This window comes from Pseudonaja textilis, chromosome 2 (genome assembly GCF_049901715.1).
Source record: "Pseudonaja textilis isolate UNSWEBS1 chromosome 2, rPseTex1.2, whole genome shotgun sequence".
Classification (NCBI taxonomy): domain Eukaryota; kingdom Metazoa; phylum Chordata; class Lepidosauria; order Squamata; family Elapidae; genus Pseudonaja; species Pseudonaja textilis.
The window spans coordinates 153,927,921-153,952,133 of record NC_141991.1 but is presented as its reverse complement, the minus strand read 5'-3'; the positions used below and the strand labels follow the sequence as shown (position 1 = coordinate 153,952,133).

At 39.5% G+C, this 24,213-nt stretch overlaps 1 protein-coding gene across 1 annotated transcript; it reads right to left on the bottom strand.

Moving 5' to 3' along the window:
* Positions 1–4,410: 4,410 nt before the first annotated feature.
* ILF3 (interleukin enhancer binding factor 3) lies at positions 4,411–24,207 on the bottom strand. The gene is made up of 9 exons (XM_087926038.1): positions 24,028–24,207; positions 22,524–22,682; positions 21,593–21,730; positions 21,326–21,499; positions 20,997–21,150; positions 11,798–11,851; positions 7,477–7,827; positions 5,394–5,507; positions 4,411–5,040 (listed from the first exon to the last, which is right to left on the bottom strand). The coding sequence occupies exons 1-9, from the start codon at positions 24,199–24,201 to the stop codon at positions 4,910–4,912; spliced, it is 1,449 nt and encodes a 482-aa protein (XP_087782164.1). The 5' UTR covers positions 24,202–24,207; the 3' UTR covers positions 4,411–4,909.
* Positions 24,208–24,213: the final 6 nt, after the last annotated feature.

Here is a 24,213-nt window from a genome sequence, read left to right as displayed (position 1 = left end):
TGTAGGAACAAAGGGCTAGGGGAGGACCAACAGAGGAGGAAAGCTGGCTGTAAATTGGCTGAGGGAGGTGACTGGGGGAGAAGCCAAGGGTCGGTGCCTAAACATCCCATTGTGACCAAGAAAACTACATGTCAATCCTGAGCTACAAATATTCTCTATTATCGGGAAAGGGGAAAAATGGGAGGAAGATGGGGAGGAGGAAGAGTTGCCCCTCCTAGGGCTTTGTGGCATGTTAAGTGTTGTGGTTCGCTGGCAGCCTGTGCAGAGGTAACGGAATCAGACAGTGGGGAAGAACGGGGACCAGTGTGGGAATTGGGGAAGGACTTGGGCAAGGGCCCTGTGTCCGATGTAGAGATGGGGCCAGGATCATCTGGGAGTTGTGTGCAGATTCCGGAGCCTCCAGTCTAGCAGCAGTGAGGCAGAGGAACCTTGTTCCCAGTGCACGTGTGTGCAGCTGCTAAAAGGCAAGAGCAGTGGGTGACCCGGGAGCAAGGCTTGGAGGGGATTGCCCCTCCCCTAAGGTATAAAAGAAGTGCAAAGGTATAGAAACTTTTGCAGGAAGCAGTTATTCGCTCTGTTCGGATTAAACTTGAAGCTCTGTATAGACTTTGTACTTCGCCTTTTTTTTACGGTTAATTTGGCACTTTAGTTATTGGCAGCAATTCAAAGGAGATAAAGGTGGGTGTTTATTTCAAGGGACTGTTTAGGACTCATTACGGGCTGGGAATGAACATAATTCCCAGCGTAGAAATAAAATGAGCTGTTTGGACTAGGCATACAGTCTCAGGAAGCCTTGGTCAGAACAGTGAGGAAATACAAATATCTTGTATGTTTTTATGACCTGAAGAATTGGAGGAAATACCTGTCTTATCTCCAATATCAGTTGGAATTTTTCTTTGTAATGCATATAGTTCTTGTACTTGCCCTCCGTTATAGGAAATATAGGCATAGGTGTGAAATTTCATGCCCTCTGGTTTGGTTCCAGCAATTAGTCAGTGTTTTTAGTTCTTTGTAGTGCTGTCTCTAGTTCTGTGGGTCACCTTAGGTTACCTTAGAAAGCACGTCTAAGATCACCTATGCAGGATGGTGTGTGTGTGAATACCAGGAGCATGTTGCAGATCTCGGCACTGGGTCATCGAACTGCTGTGATGCTGCAACATATGTAATTTTTGGAGCAGGTGGTAAATACTTTTTTGGGGTGTGGGTGTGTGTAATTTTGAATGATCGCTAATTGAACTATTGTGACTCAAGGAAGGAATACCTGTAGTTCTCCTTATGATAGACATTGAAGCCAATTATTTAGTGAGGTAGTGAGCCATTTCAAGCAAAAGCTATGATTTAATCTGTTTTCATTTTGATTCTTCCATGACCTAAAATGCCCTTTCCAAGTGGTATTATTCTACTTCTCCATTCATTCCAATCCTGATATGTACTTTGCTAACTATGGATGGCAGCTTACTTTAATTCATTGTGTCATCTGGGTCCTAGAATTGTAACTGATAACAGTTTGTATCTTTCAACTTTATTTTTAAGTGTGCAACCAAAGCTACATCTGATTTGTTTAGGGGTAATATCTTAGAGCCGTGATGGCGAACCTATGGCATGCGTGCCAGAGGTGGCATGCAAAGTTCTCTTTGTGGGCACATGTGCTGTTGCCAGATGTTTTCTGGTTTCCAGTGCGCATGTGTGCCAGCCAGATGGTATTCGCAAGTGTCGAAGCACCAGAAAATGGCCTGGAGAATGCCCCCCAAACAGGCTGTTTTTTGGCCTGAAAACCAGCCTGAAACCAGCCAAAAAACAGGCATGCGCACCAGCCAGCTAGTCTTTGGGTTTCTGGCACTCCAGCATGTGCACATGCATGCACATTTGGGCACTGAACTGTCCTAGAGCCAGAGGAAAAACGATAGCTTGCATGTTAATTTTTCTGGTCCATTTTCATAAATAACACAGTGGCAAACATACCTAATACTCCTTTTTCCTTTTTTTTCCCCTAACCCCCATGAGGCAAGCCGGATTGAGAGTATGTGACTAGTTCAAAGTTAAATAACTGGCTTTCATGTCTTAAGGCAGGACTGGAACTCAGCCTCTTGTTTTCACAGAAATGTAAATGTAAACTACCAGAATGCCATTTTATTTCTGAAAGCCATGTTACTGTATAAAGAACATGTCTGTGTAGTATACGCTCAGTTATTAGACCTTGTATTTGATATAAACAAGAAAATGGTCCAGTATCATGGCTATTTAATTATACAGTATAATGCCCAATTTTACATCATAAATGAAGCAAATTCTTGGAACCAAACCTTGAGGCTAATGCCTAGTTTTTTCTGCTTGTTTTGTTGATTGCAATACAATGGTCCTGCTTTCTTTTCTCCATACTTAACAGATTTTATTCTCATATCTTATTCACTTGCCTCAAGTTGCGCCAAAAAACATCTTACATTCCTGTTAGTTGTGCTACATGGATTATTATACTACATGAATAAAATAAAATTCAAAATTAATGAAGCCAGATTAAGGTGAGGTACAGGAGCAGCCACAAAATAGAACCCCACATAATCCCATTTATTTGTTGAAGGGGTGTATTTTAAAAAAGCATATCTTCATATCATAATTTTTGTTTTGGTTGTTCAAAATAAACATAAACCACCAGAAAGGGAAGACAAGAAATGGTAACCAGGTAGTCTGGAAAATACTAGATGATTTGCCAGGCATAATACTCTTAGGTAAACTCCTTACATAAAAAGTAAAGACAATCTGAAATGTATTCTAATTGATGTAGAAGACAAAAGTTAAAAGGAAAGAAAAGTATGGTGAAAAAGATCTGTTTTCTTTTGTGCAGCAGTACCTTGTGCAAAACCATACATTTTCAGCCATCCTGCTTGGTTGAATGAGTCAATCAGAAGCATTGCCATTCTTACCTCTCCTGGAATTCATTCCACAATTAAGATGAAGAATGGAACCAAGCTAGGTAAAGATAGGACTCAAGTGAAACATGTACATTATGTCAATGTAATTATTTCTGGCAATTCTTGGTTTCAATAACAATAACAAAATAGCAAAGAGTGTTTTGTTGCAATAAATTAACAAACCAAACTTTTTATGGAATCCAGGAAGACTTCTACCTAGTAGCTCAGAGTTCAGAATTCCAGAGAATTACCAAGGTATTCAATGAAAGCAAAGACCCATAGGATAGGCTGAGGAATGGAAGAGTGGGAGAAAGGAGATAATAAAAAATCAGAAGTGCCCAATTTTTTCCAAATTGTAAAATACAATGATTAAGTTTTCTCCAGCTTTCAGCTTTGTGCATTTTATGTATTTTAATCATTTCCTAATTGTATTGCTTTTGAAGGGACTTTGGAGTTCAACTGCCTGCTCAAGCAATGCCATTTTAGTCAAATATCTCTCCAGTCTTTTTTGTAAATGTTTTTTTCTGTATTGTGATAACCAGAATTGGATGCAGTATTACTAGTGTGGTCTCACCAGTGCAGTATAAAGCAGTGCTATCACTTTATGTAGTCTTAAAATTATCCCTATTCATGTAGCCTAGGACTGTATTCGTTTTTTTGAGATGCAGAATAGTGCTGCTGGCACATATTTCAATTAGACAATGTTTTAGTAGTTTGGCTATGGATCTGTAAAATTTAAATTCAGAATTCCAGAGCTACAATACTTATGTCTCAAAATTAATTCATACTCACTTTTTAATTAAAAATAAAATGCAACTTTTAAGGGATCCAAATAACTCTTAAAAAGTACTAGTTAAGCATTTCTGAATTGTAATTATTTATACTTCAGAACCATTTTTCCCAACTGATAACACAGCAGATATTAAATCACTCATCTTTCTCAAAAATGTATTTTTCTTCAAATTTTTCAAAACAACTGCTTTAAATTTTTTGATGATGCATTATCAACAGGCTTATTTGTTATCAATTTGATATATCCACTATTACTAAAATTTCATGAGAAATGTCATGTCACAAACTTTAAAGATGCTTGCTTTGAGATTTCTAAGCAATAATACCAACAAATTTACATGCTAAATTTTGAGGTACACAACTTAATATAATTGCCCTTGTTGTATCAACCTATATCCTTTTAAGGCAGAATATATACTGCACATGGAAGTCACCACAGCAGAAAAAGCATGCACAATCAAGGAACCCCATAATCCCACACTGCCTCATTCATTACTAATCCTTTTAAAGAAATTAGATTTAAGATAATTTCAGTTAATAAAAAAGTTAAACTCCGCAATAGTCCAAAAAGGAAAAAAAATCAAATGCACAGGGTATTTTAATAAAAATATACTAACATTTCTTTAAAATTAAAATATATATAATTGGTGTTATTCTTTTACTGTTTGAGAAATAGTTTGGGGGCAGAATAACATTCTAGACAGACACATGAAGAGTTTATGTTTATTTGTCTACATTCAGCATAATCCAGGAACTGTCTGAATGACCCAGACATACAAACCCACTCTTTCCCACAAATTTAAAAATAAATCACTTATAAAACTGAAAAACACTAAAGCATTAAAATACAGAAAGCTTTTTAAAACTCACTTCACAAAAGCAGAAAACATCCCTTATCCATTTAAAGCAATCCTGTGTTAATACCTGAATTTAATTTAAACAAAAGAGGGATGTTGAACTCAAATTCTATTTAGACAAAAAAAAACTGAAATGGCAAACTAAACAAACCATTAAATACACCATTAAATGTCCAAAATACAGCTAATTATGGAATCACAATGTACTCAACCATTAGTGACTGATATCACAAAGAGCACTGCAACATGGAAACAGGGTTTACATGTTTACTGTGATGCAATAAAACTTAATATTCAAAGGTTATGCAAATTTAGGAAACAAAGATACAGACCCATCAAGAACAAACTAGTTTATCTATACTGATAGTTCATGCTGTGGTCATTTCTGCCATATCCAGCTTGTGGAGGTTGGTAGGAATTGGGAGGTCCACTGTAATTCTGATTTGAAGCTGGAGAATTGTAATTTGACTGAGAATATCCACCTAGAAAAATTGAAAGTTACCTTAATGCACTTCAAATGCTACTTGTTATACATTTCCAATTATTATGCATAAAAATATTTAGAACACAGAACTATACATAACAGGCATTTACATTGCAACATGGTAACAAAGCATCCCATTCCTCTTCCTTCCTTCTTTTCTAATGCCTAAAGCTGAAACTAAAACCTTTACTTTTATTCATTACACATTCACAGATTACATCCATTAGGAGTTAGGGAGATGCAGAGTGACCAAATAACAGTTGGCCATTCAGCCAATGCAACATTTATGGGAAAATTTTGTCTCACTAACACAAACGTATTTTAAGTTTGCAAGTCTAACTTTATACTGACCTTGGTAAGATGATCCTCCTCCCCCAGCTCCTCCCCCATAGCCACTGGCATTGTAGGAGGCACCTCCTGAAACATAGCTGTTTGCACCACCTCCTCCACGTCCACCACCATAATCTGCAATCAAAGAATGCATATTAAGTCACCTATACAAACTACTTTGAACACATGATTGGCTGTCTCCACTTTTTATATATAAGATGTTCACCACTTCTCTGTGCAGTCCTGAAACATAGTAGCTGCAACAAAAAAATATTCTGCACCTAGATGACAGAAACTGCAATGCATGAATACTTTTCTATTATAAGTCTTCCTTGACCTATGGCTAGCATGAGGCCTAGAATTTCCATCATGACATGATGGTTTTATGTTGTGGTATCAAACTGATCCACCCGATTTAACATTTTGTGGTGGTTGTAAAGCAAATGCAGTAGTCATAAAACAAACATGGCAGGCATTAAGTTAACCCAATGTCTGCCTGGGCAGATTTTTATTTTTTGCAGAAACAGCGAATACTGGTTAACAGCAAAAAAAATAAAAAAATAAAAAATTGCTGTCATGTGACTGTAAAATGCTGCAAACAGCCATAAAATGTGATCATGTGACTGCACAGAGGGCCCCTCATTGGAAGTTGAAATCTGGGCCATAAGTACCTTGTGGGTGTCTGTCATAAGTCAAGAACTACTTCTATTCTGTTCAAGTTTACTTCACAATGGTCATTTTCTGCCTTTCTCCAAATGGTGCTATCTAGATTTTGTTTATTCCAATTTTGAAATTCAAGGGTGAACTAAACTGAGGAAGGCTATCACATTGCCACATTTAAGTTCAATTTGTCAAGTTGTTTAAAATAAACTTTCAAAATATTATTCTAAATCACTTCATCTAGTTCTCAGCTCAGTATCTGCATTTCACAAGTTTAAATTGCTCTTTATCTGATCATTGCATTAGATAACTTTCAACAATTACAGGTAGTCCTCTACTTTACAAGTTTGTTTAGTGACTGATCAAAGTTACAATAGCATTAAAAAAGTGACTTCACCATTTTTCACACTTATGACTGTTGCAGTAGCCCCATGGTCATGTGATCAAAATTCAAATGCTTGGCAATTGGCTCATATTTACGATGGTAACAGTTAAATGGGAAAGCCAGATTTAGTTAACAACCATGTTACTAGCTTAACAAGTGCAGTGATTCACTCAACTAATGTGGCAAGAAAGATCGTAAGACGGCAAAATTCACTTAACAAATGCCTCACAAACAAAAATTTAGTGCTCAATTTCCCTGAAGCATGGGGAAAACCTTAAGACCTACCCTGAAAATAAACCCTACCCCCAAAATAAGTCCTAGTTAAAGTGAGGCGGGGGTGGCCAACACAGGAGCTGCCAGTGTCCAGCAGCAGCCACAGCCTGCACAGCACAGTTGATTACCTGTCCAAAAAGGAGGCAGATCTGGAAACACCACGCAGGCTGCAGGAAAGCCAAGTTTGTGGTCCAGTCATGGGAGGCTTATCTTCGTCTCTCGGGTTGCCTGTAGCCTGCGTGGCATGTGCCTTCCACCCATCACCTGTGCTACCACACAGACAACCCTCCCACAGCTGACCACCTGCTCTGGCCCATCAACTCTTAGCCTTCCCATGGTCCGTATTGCGCGTCCAGATTGTGTGCCTCCACCTGCTGCTTGGACAGGGAATCAACTCACCTGCACTGCATGGGCTGTGAGCTGCAGGCGGATGGGTCAGCTGATCACCCTGAAATTGTGCTTCCACAAAAATAAGCCCTGGTGCTTATTTTGGACCTCTCTCCCAAAATGTAAGACCAGGTTTTTGGGGAAACACGGTAGCGATGCTTAAGCCAGTTCTTTTTGAACTATTCCCATCTTTTCTGTCTTTATATCATGGCTTTAAGCATATTTATTTGGCATAAGTACTTTATTGTCACTGCACCTCATACAATGAAATTAAATGCAATCTTCAGTGGACATTACACATAAGAAAACTATATAAAAAATAAACACCCATCCGTATAAACCAGAAGGAAGGTTATGAATATTTCTCAACTCCCACCCTACCACCCACAAGAAACTCACTGAATTTACTTTCATAATTGTAGTCTGATCCTCCACCACTGCCACCAGGAGAGTTGTAGGAATTTGAGTAAGAAGCATAGTTGCCTTGGTTATAGCCCTTCTGCTTGCCTTGTGGCGGACCATAATTGCCATATTGATTTTGGTTATATGATTGTTGCTGTTGGCCTTGATGGGACTGATACCCTGAGCCATAAGAAGGTTTCTGCTGTCCACCATGTTGTTGTTTTTTCCCAACATGCTTAGGAGGAGCAGGCGCGTTGTAGTCACCACCTTGATAATAGGAACCATAGCCAGAGGAACCACCTCCTCCTCCTGTATTGCCCGAATGGCCACCATTACTGTAAAACTGGCCTAAAGAGAAGAGAGCAAGGTCAACCACTATGAAGGCAATATACCATATTCATAAATATGAGTGTGAAATTGTTCTGAACTATCTCTTCTTAATCAGAGCGTTAGTCTGTCTTCAAAACAAACAAACAAAAAAAAACTATCTGCCAAATGAAATGTCCTAATTCCTGTCAACAATTATAAGGACCAAATACAGTATATAGTTCTGCCATGAAGTGTACACTGTGTGCACTATTAGGCAAGGTTTTTGGGGGCTTACTTTTCTTATTGAACAACTACAGTACTCTCAGTAACTCCAAAATATTAATAAACCTCAAACTTGAATGTTTCAGAAAGTGAGGTTTTGGCTTTCATAGGGGAATATCTATGTGTGCACAGTTATTGGGCAACTATTAGTGTGCAGATTATGCAACTAAATGAAAATTGTTCCCTCACACTTGTTTATTTTCATCTGTTAAAGTTAGAATAATAAAGGAACAACTCAAAAAGTTACAAATAAACATTTCTGACATTAAAAATCAGTGACCAATAGTCACCCTTCTTTTCAATAACAGTCATAAGCCTTCCATCCATGGAGTCTGTCAGTTTCTTGATGATGATCAACTGTTTGTGCAGCAGCAACTACAGCCTCCCAGACACTGTTGAGAGGTGTACTATTTGCCTTCACCGTAAATCTCCCATTTAAAAAGGGCCCACAAGTTCTCAATAGGTCAGGTGAAGAAGGGGCTGTGTCATTATTGTTTCATCTTTAAGGCCTTTACTGGCTAGCCATGCAGCGGAGTACTTTGATGCACGCAATGGAGCAGTCCTGCATAAAAATCATGGTCTTCTTGAAAAGATGCAGACTTCCTGTACTACTGCTTGAAGTGTCTTCTAAAATCTGGCAGTAAGTTTGGGAATTGATGATCCAACTAGCGTACCTTTAATAATACCAACCCATACCATCATCCCATCTCCACCTTGTTGGTGTCTGAGTCAAAGTGCAGCTGTGCCCATTACTAATCCAGCCACAGGCCCATCCCATCTGGTCTGTCAAGAGTCACTCTCATCTCATCAGTTCATAGAACCTTTGAAAAATATGTCTTCAGATATTTCTTGGCCCAGTCTTGCCATTTCAACTTAGGTGTCTTATTCAGCAGTGGATAGGTTTCACCCTTCCTTATCTTGGCCATGTCTCTCAGCACTGAACACCTTGTACTTCTGGGCACTCCAGGTAGGTTGCAGTTCTGGAGTATAACAGCACTGGAGGATAACTGGTAGCTTCACATTTGATTCTTCTCAAATCTTTGGCAGTTAATGTGCATCTTTTGTTTTCAACACATTTCTTGCGAACACTGTTGACTATTTTCAACAAACTGTTTGATGGTTCTGTAATCATACCCCAATATCTTAAACAATTTTGAGAGTGCTGCATCCCTCTGAAAGACTACAATTTTTGAGACTCAGTTAAATCTCTTTTTTGGTCCATTTTGCCTGAGAAAAGAAGTTGCCTAATAATTATGCACATCTTAGTATAGGGTGTTGATCTCCTTAGGCCACACCCTCCTTCATTACACAAATAAACATCATCTGATATTATATCTAATAAGCATTCAAGTTTATACAGCTTGGAGGTGGAAAATATACATTAAAATGATAGTCAAAATATTTGCCTAATAATTATGCACACAGAGTATTACATTACATTAATTAGTCCCACCATGTTGAGCTGCATGTAATTCAAAACAATCTAATATAGCATTTTGCACAATGTCAATCTTCTGTAAATAACAATTTCCCACATTGAATTAAAAATACTCCAAAGGTTAGATTAAATATTTCAGTTGGTGGCATAATGTAAAATAGAGATGGTGACAGCTGAAAACAAAATCAAAGTACTTACAACAATGTGCACAGTATATATACTTTGCACAAAATGTTCCCTGCATGGCACAGGCAGAAACACATGCATTCTTGGTGTGTGGCAAAAGCAGAAGCAAAGTCAAAGCCACTAATGGGAAGTAATACACAAGGAGAAATGTACGAAAGTAACAGGAAGGAATGAACAGAAAGATTGGCAAGGTAGGCTTAGAGCACAAGCTATACATAGGAAAGGACTTGGTGTGCCAGCCTTTCCCATAAGATCCTGCTAGATCAGGGGTGCCAAATTGGTGGCCCAGGTGTGTCACGTGCAGGCCACGCCCACATCTGCAAATGGAAAAAAATGTCACGTGACAGCAACATGATGCGGCGAGATTGAGACCCGTGCTCTAGCTTGTGCCCTGATCAAAACCTGAAAAAATAAGTCATTATTTCTGAGCCATTAAATGCTCATTTTGTCCATGGGAAAAAAATCATTTAATGTATAGGGCTATTAATTTTAAAGTATTTGGCTCTCCACTTAGAATTCAATTTGAAGTTTATGTCTCAAGTCATCTACAACCAGTATTTTTTTTGTTAAAGGAACACAAGATACTACATCAGTTCTGATACATCATTAGCATACAAGTTACCAATTATTATGCTTTATAAAAACATAAAGCTACATGCTTATAATGTGAAAAAAGTTGTAAGTGAACTCACAGTTGTGGTTCAGCAAGAGGTCATGTACAAAGAAACATAAACCTGGTTACTTGGAGTAATTTTACTTCTTAATCCAAATTATTCCTAAAACATTCAGAACTGCTTCTTCCAGAATAACAGCATTTAAGAATGAATTTTTTACTTAGTTTTACCAAATGTCATTTTTATGTTTAGAGCCTTTATCCAAATTCATATCTCCCCTGTACTTTCACTTATTTCATTAATTACTAATTTAGTAGGTTTAACATTGCTCCTAAGGCAACAATCAGACTAAATACATTTAATATGAGTACTAAAGAGAACCAAGCAATCCATTTATTAAAAATCTTAATATCTAGTTTACTCCCTGTGCCTTTCAATGTTCAGTAGTTTTTATGTCTTGTGATACTACATTTATCTTCTAGGGGACATGTACTGGAGAACAAGAAAAAAAGTGTCACATCCTATAAGAACTGCAACAAACCCACTGAAGTTAACCAAACCATTGAAATTTTAAATAATACAAGTATAACTCGGACTATATGTCCTGCATTGTTATATTAATGCAAGAAACCAATGGATGTAGAGATTAAAATCAGCACATATAAATCAATAATATGCATGCTCAAAATTTAGGCTGTTGTTTCAGAATTATTAAAAAGGAATTTTGCCTTATTACAAGCATTTACCCACTTTGGGGGGCTAAAATTTGTACAAAATCTCTTGAAAATTTAAGACAAAAAGGTAGCATATTTTTGCAAGTTCTGTAAAAGTAAAATGCTTTCCATAAAAAGCAAACAAAGGCCTTTTGCTTGTAAGCAGAACAGAGTTGGCTTATTGTGCACAATGCACAAAGACATTTCTTGAACTTTTGCCACCTAATAGTGTACATCCATATGATCAAAGGCAAGTCACAATTAAAACTGCCACTGTTTGTAGGCTAAGTTTCAGAAAGCTGCGGTGAAAAGCCACTGTTGAGAAACCCAGTGAAGCACAGAGACACAGCACGAACACATTGGTTTTGGAGTTCGAGAAAATTGGAGTAAAAAGTTGTTTTATGTGCAATACTTTTAGATGATCTAGGAAGACCCAAAATCATGATAGCCGTAGCAGTCTGTGAAAAAGTCACCTACAAAAGGGGGAGACAGAGCAGAGGAAAAAAAATTAGAATTTTTGAAGATGGCAAAATGTGCCACATTTTTAAAAATTAGTTTTTATTTCTCTGCTCCCGTCATCCCCACTCCCCATCAAAGGCCTTTCAAAGCAAAATTGTGTATTTTAGGGAAAACTGTTTTACAAAAATGATGTATTGCTTCACTTGGCTTAAAGCAGAGAAATTTAAAATCAACTTTAAAGAGTATTTGATCATTTCATTATGCAAAATAGTACTGAGTTTGTTATCCCAGAGTGTTGTCTCTCATTAAACACTTACTATAGCCTGCTGTTGCAGAGTTGCCACCATAGCCATAACTTCCATATCCAGCTCCTAGAAAAATACCGAAAACATTATACAGTACAATTGGAAATATGTTTTTTTAATTTACATTTATTTTATTCCATCTTTCATTTCAAAAGTGTTGACTGAGTACATATGTCTTGTGCTAACAATCATAATTAACTTTCTTACCAATATAACAATAATCACATTTTCTTATAACTATTATTTAATATACCTATTTTTATTATTTTAAAAATCTTAAGTTAGTTCTCTATATATTCATCTAGTCCATTTAATTTTTTTTTATTTTCCAACCATTGATAAAATGCCATACCATATAATATTCCATTTCTTCTTTTTCTTTGATTGCCAATGTTAACCTATTCATCTCTGTAGATTCAAATATTTTCTTGATTACTTTTCCCTCTACAGGTATCTTATTACTTTTCCAATTCGGAGCAAATACAATTCTAGCTGCTGTTAATACATGCATAATAAAAATATGTTTTTTCTTTAGGTACCATTCTTAATAAAAATATCTCAGGTTTCAAATCTATGTGTTCCTTTATCATTTTTTCCAACAATGTGTGAATTTTTGTCCAGTATCTTTTAGCTTCTGTACAAAACCACCACACATAGTAAAATGCCCCAGGTGTCTGGTGGCACTTCCAGCATTTGGCTGATTTATCTTTGAACATCTTAGCTAGTTTTGCTGGTGCAAAGTGCCATTTATAAAACATCTTATACAAGTTTTCTTCACATGCTGTCAATATTGTTAATTTAGAATTCCTTTCCCATAGCTTCTGCCATTTGTCTAATTCTATAGTATATCCAAAACCCATGTTACCATTGTTTCCTTACCTTGCTCTACTTCTAATTAACATCAAATAAATAGCAATACAATTTTTTGATCAACTTATTCCTGTTAGTATTTTACCCAACTCTGTCAACTCCTTATGAATCCCTTCAGCTTTAATATTTTTTTTGTATCTTGATTGTATTTGTGTGTATGAATACCATTTCAAGCCCTTGTTCATTCATTTCTTGTTTTGTTTTGAGCTCACCCTTTCATTTGAAATATCTTTGCAATGGTTCCCATTTTACAAATATTTGGGTGTATAAGTGTTTTCATTGTCGACAGCCAGACTGGAATCTTCATATAATGGTGTTCTCTAGTTTTTTCCCATGCATTCAATTGGAAGTATGTTAAATGAATTGAGGTTTTATGCTTGCACAATATCTAAATATTGACACACATAAAGTGGATTGTAGAGAACCTACTCTAGCCATTAATTCCCAAACCCAGCAACATTTCACCCACCCCACGGAGTAGCCAAATTTCAAACATTACAAATAGAATAAGCTCAAACTTAAGATATGTTAGAACATTACAAAGGTAAATTAAGTTGCATAAGGCAACATAATATTGTTTCTAAATGTCATAGTGGTAAATAAAACTAATAAAACTAAGAGACAAATTAGAAATAATTTAAGAATAACTCTGGATACACTGGAATATTATGAAAAGCATAATGAAAAACAACTAGGCACCTGGATGCCCCAAAAGCATTTGATAATATCAACTGGCAATTCATGCTGCAACAATTAAAATGTATGGACTTTGGCGGAAAATATACACACACGATAAAAGCAATTTATACATAACAGAAAGCTAAGAATATGGTGAATGGAGATGTGACAGAAAGCTTCAATATAAAAAAGGGAACGAGATAAGGCTGTCCGCTATGTTCTTTATTCTCCGTTAGACTGCTGCGAGAGTCCAGGTTAGGGAAAACTCAGCCTCCTTCATCTTGTGACTGAGTCTACCAAGCTGTTTAGCCCTGCCTCCGTTGCCACCACTACCCAGCTTTTGACTCAGTCCCCTCATCGGAGCTGGTCATGTCTTCACTCTTTCTAGAACATAGCAAGCAGATCAACTTTAATTCAAACTCTGGCTGTTTTAATTGGCACTGGGCTTTAAATCCTGCTCCCGGGGACCCGGTAGAGCAGTGGTTCCCAACCTTTTTTTTGCCCCGCACCCCTAAAGAAATTTCACTCGACCCTCGCACCCCCTGAAATTTAGACTTTAGGAACTACTGAACGCATTAAATATCTGGTAGGATTGAATCTTTTCAGCTATGTATGTGACGGCCACTAAATAACGATACTTAACTCTAAAATGAAAACAAAGTTAATCCATTGCATAATAAAAATGCCAACATATAGCCAATATCCTATTATTTACCTGGACTTTTCTCGTACCCCCCTGAAATATCATCTTGCACCCCCAGGGGGTGCGAGCACCCCAGGTTGGGAACCCCTGCGGTAGAGCAAGTGCAACATCGCAAGGGGTTGGGTAGGGATCTTCCTTCCCCAGGAGTGATTCCAGGGCTGGAGTTTTATCTTTCGGCGCTGAGGAGTTCGTAAGTGATCCTGGCGGGCCATGATTAAGGGTAATTCCCAAATATAATGGCACTAGCTATCCCACACTGCCAGAAAGTCTCTGCAGCCTAGAGCCAAATAGCTGGCTGTTTAGGTGGCGAATGGCGTATACCGGTCTGCCATCCTTCGTAAAGGGCTGCATTTAAGGCCTCACAGCAGTATGGTTCTGCTCGCCTAGCCATATTCGGGGGAGACGAAGATAAGATGGCAGCAGCTACCTTCGATCTGTTCCCTTGACCTAGATGTTTAAAATGGAGGGCACCAGAGACCTGTCTGTAGAAGCAGGTCGTGAAGAGGCCCTTTCCCCTGCTGTAGTGCAAACCTCATCAGGGACCAAGAGAAGGGCCAAGGCTGAATCATCTGCTCAGGAGGCAGCAGCCAAAATTAAAGCCGTTGCTAAGAAGAAAAAGACCAAGGCCGAAGAAAAAGTGGAAAGACGGCATGAGGCCAGGAAAGGCAGTTTTCCTGGAACAAAGAAAAGGGCGGGGCCAACTGTCTCCCCATCCAACTGTTGCCAGGGCAGATTCAAATATAGCTACTTTCCAACTGCCACAGGCTTGGTCTCCAGATGGGGCTGGTGAGCTTAGTTCCTCCCTGCCACATCATCTAAGCAGAACTAGCTCTAGCAATAGACCTGTTGCTTGGATAGAAACTGCTTCTGACTGGAATCAGCCAAGAATCTGGCAAAATCCTCCAGTTGAGGCCACTTTTACCCCAACGGCTGCTGGCCTTCGCCCTGTGGTTTACGCAGGAGCAGATATCCCAGATCATATGAGAAATGTGGTCTCTGTCGCTATTAGGCAAGGGATTGTTGATAGCATTCAACAGATCTTGGGCCCTGCTGGTTTAGGACCTGGACTATTAAGAGCCCCTGTACAAGCCTTCCCACAGGATGGAATTCCACTGGGGAGGACTGAATTTGATAGAAACTCCATGCAGGCCCTCACACCATTCCCACAGCAAATTGCTGGGATACCAGGAGGTGTGTTCTATAGACCAATCAGAACACTGTCATTCCTTTGATTCGGAAGAGGAAGTCAGGGATTCTAATTTGTCAGAAGATGAAGACATTAAACCTGAACAACCAGTGTTTACATGTTTATTTAAATCTTCCTTGTCCCTTTTATACAAGGCCAAGACAATAGCCATCTCGCCCCAGATGAGGCTATGGTAGAGCCTTTCACAGAAGTGCAGCCCCAGGAAGATTCCTTTTTTCTGCAGCCTACTGTCCAAACAGAGGTATTACCATCGCCCAAACTCTTTCTTGATGTGGTGCTTAAACAATGCACCTCTCCTGGCACTGGTCCTAACCCTAATACCAATGACAAGAGATTTTATAATGTGGGCCTGGAGTTGGCCAAGGCCTTGCAACTGCCCACGGTGGATTCCCCTGTGACTAGCTCAAGCATCAACTTCGGGGACTCCTAAAGAGCCAGAGGATGTGCTGAAAGGGGATGACAAGTGGTCTGAGCAGGCCCTGCAAAAGCCTTATCAGGCAGCTGCCTGGACTGTCCAGGTCTCAACAGTGGTCTTGTTCTTCATGCAAGCTGGCTAAGACAATGCTAGACTGCATACTGGCAGAGGACATTAGAGCACATCAATATTTGAATAAAATCATTGCTGTCACTGAGTTTACAGCAGATGCAACACTTAATTTGGCTAAGTTTGCTACCAAAGGTATGGCGTCCTCAGTGACAGCGCAGAGATTGTTATGGCTCTGCAACTAGCAGGTGGACTCTAGGAGGAAATGGAAAGTAGCTTCAGCCCCACTAGAGAGGGACAAGTTATTCGGAGATTCACTGGAGCCCTTTCTGCTGGAGATCAGGGACAAGAGGAAGATAATTCCTTCCATCTTCAAAAGGTCTGAGACGAGGCAATCTCCATACTTCTGTCCCTCTTCTTTTCGCCTAGGTTCTGTTTCAGAGGGTCTTTCCAGCCCGCAAGAGCAACAGCCGGAGTGTTCAAGTAGACAACTACCACCATCCCAAAGCAACCAGCCCTTTCGAGGCAGAGGGGGTCATCCTTTCCAATGTTCCAAGTGACTGCATGTCTAACTCCCCCCCCCCAATCAGAGTCCATCTTTGCTTCTCAATGGGAGAATATAACATCTGACGCCTGGGTTTTGCACACTATGAGGTCAGGACTTCGTCTTGAATTCCTCTCCTCTGAGGTTCTTTATTCGCTGTCCCGTTTCTCAGAATAATGCTAGGAGGGTCCTCATGGAAACCGCCATTCAACACTTAGTGGATATCCAAGTTATCCAGGTGGCACCAGAGGATCAGCAAGGGGAGGGATTCTATTCCGTTATTTGTCATCCCAAAGACCTCAGGGGGTTGGAGAGCAATCCTGGACCTCAAATATCTTAACAACTATATCCTTTACCGGCCTTCCAAAATGTAGTTGCTCCAGACCATCCTAGGAGGGAGATTTCCTCACATCAATAGATCTGATGGAGGCTTACCTCCAAGTGCCAATTTTGGCCTTAACATCGCAAATCTCTGTTTCCATTACAACAGACAGCATTACCTGTATTGGGCCCTACCATTCGAGCTTTCTTCAGCCCCCAGGGTACTTACCAAAATACTGGCTGCCCTTGCGGCTTGGCTTATTTACGAGCTCTGCTAGTGAGAGTTCATTGTTATCTGGACGATATATTGATACAATTGTCCTCAAACCTCACTGCCAGGAGAGACCTTCAAATTATTTTACAGGTGCTGCAGTCGTATGGATTTTCAATAAGTATTAAGAAGAGCCATCTGCTTCCAATCACCCGTCTTCTCCACCTGGGGGTGGTCATAGACATAGTTTCCTGCAAAGTCTTCCTGTCTCCAGAGTGACAAGTGCTTGTAGTCCTTAGTGAAGCAGATTCAGCAGCAATGCACAGTGCCTGTCTCTACTGTCTCAGCTCCTGGGCAAGACAGTATCTTGTATATCCAACGTCCCATGGGCTCGACTCCATGCCCAGTCATTACAGTGGTTTCTCCTGCCCAATCAGAGGTCAGGGAGGAGTCATTCATCGATCAAGGTCTTGGTTCCAAAATCGGTTCTCTGATGTTTCTGGTGGTGGTAGTCCCCAGCCAAATCAAATATTAGATCAAATATTAAAGGCGCCCAGCTGCAGGGTTATCACCACAGATGCCAGCCTTTATGGTTGGGGAGTGTGTCTGCAATCAGAAATGGCTCAAGGTCGGTGGTCTCAGCTGTACAGCACTTGACCAATCAATTGACTGGAGTTCAGGCCATTCACCTGGCCCTCAGGCAGTTTTGGGACAAAATAGCAGGGACTCATGTCCTTATATTGATGGACAATGTGGCCGCCAAGGCACACATCAACTGTCAAGGGGGAACCAGATCCAAGAATCTTATGCAGGAGGCACAGAAGTTAGGCTTCTGGGTGGAGAGGCACCTGCTGTCCCTCAGGGCGGAACACAATTCGGGGGCAACAATGTACAAGCCAACTGGCTCAGGAGAGCCAAAATAGACCACTCAGAATCTCTATCCGGATTTATTCAGAGAGATGACGGAGATTTTCGGAACACCGGCCATAGACTTGTTTGCCTCTCCAGTCAACGCCCAACTGCCCAGGTACTTCACCAGGTTCGCCACACTGGGGGTGGAGGGTATCAAATGCCCTTCAGAGCCAGCAGCCATGGGGTCTCATGTACACCTTTCTGCCTCTTCCTCTCATTCCAGCTGTAATCAGGAAGATGTCAGAAAGGGAGATTTTACTCCTGGGCCCTCCCATTGGCTCAGGCATCCCTGGTTCATGGATTTGGTGAACCTATTGGTGGCTTGACCTTGGAGGATCCCCCTTCCAAGATTTCCCTCAGCCAGCTTCATCTGAAGCGCCAATGGCTCCAGCTGGCCATTGGGCAATTGAGTGGGAATCCTTAGTCAAGGACAGTTTCTCTTCTAAGATAATTGCAACGATCCAGGCATCTAGGAAAGTATCAACTAATCGCATATATGATGCCACTTGGGAGGACTTTTTGCCTCTGGTGTACTAAGACTCGTACGGCCACTTTGGCTTCTATAAGCAATGTTCTAGAATTCCTCCAGGACGGACTGGACAGAGGGCTCTCACCCAACACTTCGCAGACAGATGGCAGCTTTGTCTTCAGTCTTATCAGCGGGTACATTGGAGTTTCTCTCCCACCATCCCTTGGTTCGTAGGTTCCTCAAAGGAGCTACGAACCTGCATATCTATGGCCTACAAGACTCGGGGTCTCCCTGTGCTCAGTAGACTTACCACTCACTCAACAAGGAGTGCAGCCACAACTGCAGGCTTCTATAGAGGAAATATGCTGGGCTGTCACTTGGTCATTGCCTTCCCCATTTATCTGTCATTACCATCTGGGCACTTTCGCTTCTGTGGATGCAGTCTTTGGCAAGATGAATGCTCCAGAGGGTTGTCTCAGAGCAGACAAGACTTGGACCCAACCTAACCCTCCCAGGGACATGCCGGCTTTGGTAGGTCCCTAACATGGACTCTCGCAGCAGTCTAATTGAGAAAGGGTCATGCTCATTCTCATTGGACTGCAAGAGAGTCCAGCCCCACCATAAGGTCTGGTAGCTTGGGGGGGCTATCTTATTTTTTTCAGAAGATACGACACATCTGTCAAGATCCCTTCGCTGAAAGCTGGGTAACCAGGGCAATGGAGGCAGGGCTAAACAGCTTGGCAGACTCAGTCACAAGACAAAGGAGGCTGGGTTTTCCCTTTCCCTCGCAGTCCAACGAGAATGGGGTCTCAGGTAAGCCAACACCTTTATTTATTTTAACTTTAGATGTGTTAACTAGACATATTAGACAGGACCCAGAAATAAAAGGAATGGAAATTTAAAAAAAAAATATATAAATTGCAAGCCTTTGCTGATGATCTAGTTTTTATATTAGAAGAACCAACAGAATCAGGTCCAAAATTGATGAGAAAAACTGGGAAATACGGAGGTGGCAGTGATGAAAATAAAGGAAAAAACTAAGGTAATAATTAAGAATCTTATGGAAAAAAAAAAGGAACTGACAGAGGAAAAATAGGATTGCAGATAGTAAAGAAAGTCAGATATTTAGGCATCCAATAGCAAGGTGTGCAATGATAAAAGAGAACAATTATGTAAAACTAATGCAGCAAATTAAATTAGACTTAGAAAGATTGACGAACATTCAATTATCTGATAGGGAGAATAGCCGCCGTGAAAATGAATATACTGCCAAAATTGCTTTTCCTATTTTTCAAACAATATCAGTAAGAGTAGAGAAGATATTTTTTGATGATTTAAACAGAACAATTCTGAAATACACATGGCAAGGTAAAAAAGCCAGAATAAAGTTAAAAATGCTGCAGGAAGCTAAAAGTAATGGAGGTTTTGGACTCCCAGACTGGGAACTTTACTATCGGGTGTCAGCTTTGGCATGGATAAAAGAATGGGTGAATCTGAAACATAGGCTAGTACTATTAGATCTTCAGCTAGGCTGGCATGCTTGCCTATGGTATGGCAGGAGTATGGCACACAGATACTTTCAAGGTCACTATGTAAGAAATACACTACTTAATGTATGGAAAAAATTAAAACACATTATGTAATATTCTCTAAGCCCCTTGAGTCGTCATGGGTGAATAGACAGCAATACAAATTAAATAAATAAATAAATAAAATGAAAATTCCAGTCTGGCTCTCCACCACAAACCTTATATCCAAACCTTATACCAAACCTTATCAACTTTGAAAAAATTTTATTCTATAAAGATATTTTGAATAAAGATGGTAAATTAAAAACTAAACAACAATTACAGAGTCAAGGGGTGGATTTAGATTTGTGGTCACTCCAGATACAAACAAGATATGAGAATGATGTTAAAACATGGAATCTAAATAAAGAACCAACAGCTCTAGATAAAATACTAAGATGAAAAACTGATTAAAAAATCATATAATTCATTGATTACAAAATGGAGAAGGAACAAATCAAAGAAACCATGATTGTTTGGGCAAAAAAATTCGGTTATAATATAGAATTAGAGAGGTGGCAAAAACTATGGGATAGGAATTATTAACTGACAATGGCTTTGGCATATAAAGAAAATTTATACAAAATGTTTTATAGGTGGCATCTACCACCGGCAAGATTGGCAAAAATGTTCTATAACTTGTCTGCAAAATGCTGGAAATGTAATCATAACCAAAGAACTTACTACCACATGTGATGGACTTGCACCAAAGCAAAACAATATTGGGAGAAAATAGAGCTGGCTGGAAAAGATAATTAAACAGAAGACAGATTGGAAACCAGAAGTGTATTTGCTGGGCATAATCCCAGAGTGTTATGTTAAAGGATCTGCATTTAATTTTACATATACTGACAGCAGCAAGGATTAGCTATGCAAAATTCTGGGAAAATGAGAATACCCCACCAGACAAGGAGATAATTAGGAAAATTTTAGAATGTGCTGAGATGGACAAATTAACCTTAAAAATAAAAAAAGGCTCAAAATACTACTTGATATGGAATAAATTCTATGACTGGTTAAAGACAAAGGGTAGAAGTGAGAGAAAGAAAACAATGAATGTTTTTTATTAAAAAGAGATGGTAACAATATTATATAATATTATAAGTATCCTTATTAAAAAATGGGACAATATTTTTATAGTACTAGCTATGGTTCTTATTCTTGTAAATAACAGACTCTGACAAAATGCTGTATTCTAAAATGTTTATGTATAAAAATTAAAATAAAAAAGTAATGCAACTCACCAGCATTCATATAACCTCCATGATTGGCTCCACCAAATCCACCTCTGCCCCGTCCCCGTCCCCGTATATTTCCTCCTCTGCCCCGGCCCCGCATGCTTGGAGGAGGAGGTACTTCAGCATGCATAAGTCCTGCCATACCATAGCCTGGATTATGCTGTTGAAATTAGAAAAATATGAGTGTTTATTCCTGGCTCTGGCCACATAAAAGCATCTGAAAACTGCATATTCAAATGTGCTTTAAAATATCTATCAAACTTTTAAGCCTCAGTTTTTAAAGAAATGCATGGATTATTTCTGATATAATCATAAACTGTAGTGCATATGCCTACCTTTACAGGAAATTTGGGTCCACCTCGTGCTGGCATAGGGGCTCTTTTCTTCTTCTGCTCCATTGGAACAGGTGCATCTGGAAAAAGCTTTTCTAGTGCAGCCAGTGCAGCATAAGCTTTTGCCACCTTTTTATTTGAACCAGCTCCTTGGAACTTCTGGCCATCAACCTCAACCTTTGAAATGAGAAATGATTTCAGGAACAGAACTGCAACTTCGACAAAATATAACAGCAATTATGAATAGTTTTGTGGTCCAAGTCATCTCACCTCCATCACAAATCGTTTGTCATGACTGCCACCAGTTTCTGAAATCAGCTCATACTTTAAGCCACGTCGTTTTTCATTGAGTTCCATAACTGGATTTTTTCCATGCTTGGTCAGTATTGGTCCCTGCTGTTTCACATTCTAAGTAAAAACATCACAATAAAAATGTCTGATTAAATGTTAAAAGCACTAATATTTCCTCCAATATTTCAAAACTATAACTTACAAGTTAAAGAAAGGTAAGCGCCCACCAATTCCATTATTCTGGCCCTAAATTTATAAAGTATCTAAATAAGCCAGCACAGATCTATTGGCTTTTTAGCCAGTTTGTTAGAAATATCCTCAATGCATGGCAGCATGCTCTGGACAGAAGCTAACATAGACATAGATCACTAAGATTTGCATGTAGTTGTACAGTACAGTGGAACCTCGGGTCGCGAATGCTTCTGTTCGGGACCAAATTGGGTGACGACCAGAATTTTCAGAAGTTTTGCTTCTGGTTGTGAACAGATCTTCAGGTGGCAACCAAGCAACCCCCTAAAAATTGCTGTGGTGATTTTCCCTTTGGCGCCATTTTGTTTTTTTTGGTCCGTGCATGTGCAGATGGTCGTGTTTCTGGTCATGACCAAATCAGGTTGCAACTGTACTCCTGGAACGGATTACAGTCGCGACCTGAGGTTCCACTGTATCATAAGAGCACAGTGATAACATAGTTTAGCAATTATTTCCTTAAGCAGACCATAGAATATAACACAGAAAGTTTTCTAGAAAATGTGATTCTATGAGGAACACCCTCAGAAGTGTTTTAGTGATAGGAGAACTAAGTAGAATGAAGCAAAGCACACAAAAAATAATAATTTTAAAATTTATAAAATGAAATCCAAACAGAACACTTAGATATGAAGCACCTAAGAACATAGTAAGTCATGTTCACCTCTGTTTGCTCTGAAGGAGAAGCAGCACTAGGAGTACAAATAATTTCCACTACAGGAGGAACAGCAACTGCAACTGGTTTCTGATCAGTTTCTTCTGCTGATTCATCACCTCTCTCTTTGCCTTCCACACCTGTAGGCAGTCCCATGTCTTGCAGAACCTAAAACAAGAAATTAGCTATAATTGTTCTAGTCTATTGTACAACTTATCAGCGTTAAACAATCTTATTGCCTATCCTGAAGGAACAATCCACACTCACTTACAAACAGAAGCGATCCATCTTTCATCTGTTGGCTGTTCAGCTCTTGACTTTAAGAGGCTGTGTTTAGTCTCTACATGGCAAAGCCAGATAATGAAGGGAGCAAATAAAAAAGTCTGATTTCATTTATATTTAAATTTTATTGAAAGTAAATTAGGGGTATAGGGCCATGGCCCATTCAGAGCCAAACTGCGGAAATGGATAGCAACTGCACATGTGCAGCTCCACTTGCGCGAGCAGCAGGCAAGTGCACGTTTGTGAAGCTCCATTTGTACAAGCCTGCTGCTCATGCAAATGGAGCTGCAGTCGTGAGAACCATCCCCTTTCTCCCCCTCCCCGATCCACAGCCAGAAAGGATGGCGACCGCTGAATTAAATTATTAATATACAGCTACACCTCGACTTACAATTGAGCCCAAAATTTTGGTTGAATTTTACCCCATTTTCAACCTTTATTGCCACAGTTGTTAAGTGAATCATTACAGATGTTAAGTTAGCAACACAGTTAAGTGAATTTAGCCTCCCCACTGACTGCCAAAAGGTCACAAAAGGTGATCACATTGCCCCTGGACAATGCACTGTCATAAATATGAGTCAATTGCCAAGCATCTGAATTTTGATCATGTGAGCCAGGGAATGTTGCAACTGTCTTGTGAAAAATAGTCATAAGCCACTTTTTTCAGTGATGTAACTTCAAGCAGTCACTAATTGAACTGTTGAAAGTCGAGGACTGCCTGTAATCACTTCCAATAAAATTGAATAGCAAAAGTTATAGGGATTCTAAAAAGTCTCCTTTTACAGAATTGCCTCCCACCAACAGGCAAGACTTAAATTGTTAAGTTTGTTAATTCAGCTAATGCCAAATCATAATAAACACAAACATATACTAGATACAAAGACGCACACAAAAACACATTTTAAATTCTGGCTTCTTCCTCATCCATTACATTTTTGTGAAATTTGAGAATCTGGATGATCTTAGTGGCTAAGGTGCTGGGCTAGAACAAGGAGAATCCTCCTCCTCCTCCCTTAGACATAAAAGCTGGCTAGGTGATATGGACCAGTCACCTTTTCTTAGTCCACAGAAAATAGGGGAACAGGAAAAATATAAAGTATGTATGCATCCCTGAGTTGCCAAAAATAAAGCTGGAATAAGAATCAAATAAGTAAGCAGACACCAATTCATTTTCTGAAAATAAATTAAGGTATCTTTAAAAGCAAAGGCACTTATTACAATTACTCTTTACCTTGACTGCTACATGCAATTTGGCTGTTTTTTTGGAAGGTCCTGAAGCTTCATAAGTGATGCCATCAACTTCCACAGACATAGTAAATATAGGAGCATGAACTGGACCTGTCTGAGATACTAGTTTATATTGAAGTCCAGGTTTTAGCTGATTCAGTTTCATAAGAGCATTCATAGCTTGTGGAGG

Excerpts from the sequence above, each read along its gene's own strand:
- ILF3 (XM_087926038.1), bottom strand. The coding sequence starts at position 24,201 with ATGAATGCTCTTATGAAACTGAATCAGCTAAAACCTGGACTTCAATAT. Across the intron at positions 21,500-21,592 it reads ACAAACGATTTGTGATGGAG|GTTGAGGTTGATGGCCAGAA; the intron begins GTGAGATGACTT and ends CTCATTTCAAAG. Across the intron at positions 5,041-5,393 it reads AGGAGGATCATCTTACCAAG|GTGGATATTCTCAGTCAAAT; the intron begins GTCAGTATAAAG and ends CAATTTTTCTAG.